At 44.5% G+C, this 3,368-nt stretch overlaps 1 protein-coding gene across 1 annotated transcript; it reads left to right on the forward strand.

Moving 5' to 3' along the window:
- The first annotated feature begins 303 nt into the window (after positions 1-303).
- On the forward strand, positions 304-3,002 carry LOC147957800 (uncharacterized). Its single transcript, XM_087537070.1, has 3 exons — positions 304-322; positions 1,982-2,848; positions 2,956-3,002. Exons 1-3 carry the CDS (start codon positions 304-306, stop codon positions 3,000-3,002), a joined length of 933 nt encoding a protein of 310 aa, XP_087393196.1.
- The last annotated feature ends 366 nt before the right edge of the window (positions 3,003-3,368 follow it).

Genomic DNA, 3,368 nt, shown 5'->3' on the forward strand with positions numbered 1-3,368 from the left:
TGATCGGGGGCACCCAAACCAACTCATGGTTTAGGTCCCCTGTCGCCAGCGCTACATAAAAGGGGGTACGGGTGAGGGTTGGCAGCCTGCGCAATCACAATTTTCGTACGGTTTCACTCCCATCCCGATATTCTCTCACCCCATCCGATCGGGGGGAGCGCTGCAGCGACGGGAAGACCTACTCCAGCCGCCGCTGCTGTTCCCGGGCAGTGCCCGTGGCATCCTGAGGGCATCAGGACATTGAGGAGGACTGCTACCTCGACTACATCACCCCTGCATCACGCCTGCATCGAGCAGGCGATCATGTCCACTGCCGTGACATGTAATGATCCCCTAAAACCCTTCTCTGTTCATGCTTTTAGGTGATCTAGATGCAATCAGTTCCTGCTAATGGTATCCTAGATATGCATAATTAATCCAACAATGGTATCAGTCACCAATTTTGATTGCAATAGGTCCCTATATTATTGATCTGTAGATCAACATCAAGTTTTAGATCATGTCAGGTTTAGGGTTCATGATCAAGATTGAAAGTTATAGCCCCATGATCTTGCTACTTTTTTTAATGATTGATGTCAATTGCCCACTGTTGATGATGTTTTAATTCCAATTTGCTACGGATCAGTACTGCCACCATGGTTTCATCAATTTTAATTAATTCAAGTTAAGATCTAATGCTCAATTTTATGCTAAGTTGATTAAAATTGACCATGTGACATTCCTGTTTCCGTATGCATCATATAATTAGTAGACAGGGGGTTAAGAGAACGTAAACAGTGGCAAACCCCATGTTTCAAGAACCCTAGATTTTTTCCCCAATTCGGTAGAACCCTAGTTTTTATCCCCAATTCGAAAGAACACCCATTTTGCAATTAGGGCTGTTTTTAATCCAAAATAAGCACAGAACACGAATTGGAGAAGAATGAGGCATAGGCCCACCTAATGCGCCGCGTAGCAGCCTTTCCCTTCGGGGCCCGCACTACGTCCACCGTGGTGCGAGGGCGGAGACGCCGCGACGCCGTTGCCTCCCACCAGAGCGACGTGCGGAACATTTACTAGCCGCCATTGCCGCCACTCGAATGGACGAGCTCGTCGCCGTCGCCCCTCATGTCGCGGTGGCCGGCGTCCCTCCTCCCTTGATGCGCCATGTACACGGACGCTAGCAGCCATACTCGACGAAGGAGCACGCCGGACGTCGTCCACGGCATGCTGCTTCGGCGAGCGCAGCCGCCGCGCCGCCATGGCCGGCGCGCCTTTCGGGCCGCCGTCGAACATCGTCGCCCCGCCAGTGAGTGGGAATCGGGAGGAGGGTTAGAAATGGATAGGGTTTGACCCAGCCGCAGGTTTTTCTCGGGTTTGGGGCGATCCGAGCCGTCGGCTCGATCCGACGCCTCAAAGCATCGCGCGGCTCCCTGCTGGGCCGGCGGGCGCTAATGGGCCGATTCCGGCTGTGGCTGCGGCCCAGGTTATGTCAGTCCAGCGAAAACACACAAAAAAAACTTCTACTGGGCTGGGCCATTTTACGTGTAGCTGTGGGGTCTTTCAGGCTAAAATCACTGTCGTGATTTTCTGTTTTTACAGTGCGTTTTAGTTAATAGTTATTATGTTTTTGCACCGTTAAAAATAGAAAATGCCTAAAACTAAAATGAACACATTATTATTCTGGGTAAAATTGAACCAACGAGATATTTTATTCAGTATTTATTATGTGTTTTGCATGATGAATTTTTAGACATCAAAAATAATGATATTTTCTTTTATGTTGATGTTTAAATTGAGAATGAAATGACTCTAATTTTAATTCGGACCAACGTTGTTTTATTATTATGAGTCATCCCCTATGATATTTTAATTCCATGTTTTTTCTGCCCAATGGTGTTTTGACATGGAGTTGAAATTAAATACTTGGCATGTTTGTTTATTTACCAACGTAAATTTATAATCATGCAAGTTTACTTATGAATTTTTATGATGATTTCAGCTTCCGCTCCATTTTGGTCCGACACGATCAAACCACTTACGGGGAGTAACTTCCCTCGTTGGAAGTCCCAAGTCGAATTATGTTTGGGTTGTAATGAATTTGACTATGCCTTGAGGGAAGAAAAACCTGTGGCACCTATTGCAGATGCTACAGGGTATGCAGAACTCAAGAAGAATTATGATGTTAAGATGGAAAAGTGGAACAAGTCCAACCATATTGCGCTTCTCATCATGAAAGCGACAATATCACCGGACATTTCTGAAGCACTCCCTAAGAAAGACACTGCCAAAGAATTCCTCACTGAAATGGAGGAGCAATTTAAAAGCTCCGATAAAGTGTATGCTCATGAGCTTTTTGCTAAACGTCCTCAGAAATACACTATTGATGGAAACGTTAGGCAACACATATTGAGGGTGGTAAATGCTTACACCAAACTTAAGGCTTTGGAGTGTTCTTTAAGTGAAGCCCTTCTTGTCATAATTATTCTTGAGTCTCTTCCAGAAGAGTTTGAACAATTTAAGGTCAACTATAACTCTCTAAAGGAAAAATGGCCACTCTCTGAGATGGCCGCAAGGATCGTCCAGGAGGAAGAGAGGATCATGAGGCAGAAGAAAGACCATGTTTTTCATGTTGGCTCTAACAAGAGAAAGCATGATGGGCAAGGTTTTCCCAAGCCTCAGAAAAAGCAAGTCAAGAAAGAAGGCACTAAGCCATTCAACCCTAAGGCATTCAAGGGTAAAGAAGCCGGCAGTTCTTCTTCTGCTCCTAGCAGCTCCACTGCTGGAGAAAATGCTTGTAACTTCTGCAAAGAGGAGGGACACTATCAAAGGGACTGCCCAGGCTTTCTAAAATGCATGAACAAAAGAGGTATTGATGAAATTACTTTTGTAGATGAATCTATTTATATCGATTTTTCTATAAAGTCATGGTGGATTGATTCAGGGGCAACCACTCACGTTGCTAACTCTATGCAGGGATTCGATACGATCCAAACTATAAGAGGAGGAACAAGAAAGCTTAAGGTTGCGAACGGAGTTGAGGCCGATGTTGAAGCTGTGGGATCTCTCATGTTGGAGCTACACACCGGCCACACTCTTAGATTGAATAATATTATTTATGTGCCTACCTTAAGTAGGAATTTGATTTCAGTTTCTCGTTTAGATGATGATATGTATGAGTGTCATTTTGGCAAGAAACAATTTGCTTTGATCAAATGTAATAAGAATGTAGGCATCGGTGTTAGACGAGGCCAACTATACATGTTATCTCTTAATAATGATTCAGTTATGCATGTGAGTGATGAAATTAATGTTGAGAAGGAATGGAAAGGAGTTAGTAATTCTTCGAAATTGTGGCATTGTCATTTGGGCCACATTTCGAGGGGGAG

Source organism: Triticum urartu, chromosome 7A (genome assembly GCF_056163025.1).
Source record: "Triticum urartu cultivar PI428250 chromosome 7A, HENAU_Tu73, whole genome shotgun sequence".
Classification (NCBI taxonomy): domain Eukaryota; kingdom Viridiplantae; phylum Streptophyta; class Magnoliopsida; order Poales; family Poaceae; genus Triticum; species Triticum urartu.

What these genes read in the sequence shown, in the direction of transcription:
- LOC147957800 (XM_087537070.1), top strand. An exon ending in AAAATGCATGAACAAAAGAG is followed by an intron (nt 2,849 to 2,955) that starts GTATTGATGAAA and finishes AACTCTATGCAG; the next exon opens with GGATTCGATACGATCCAAAC.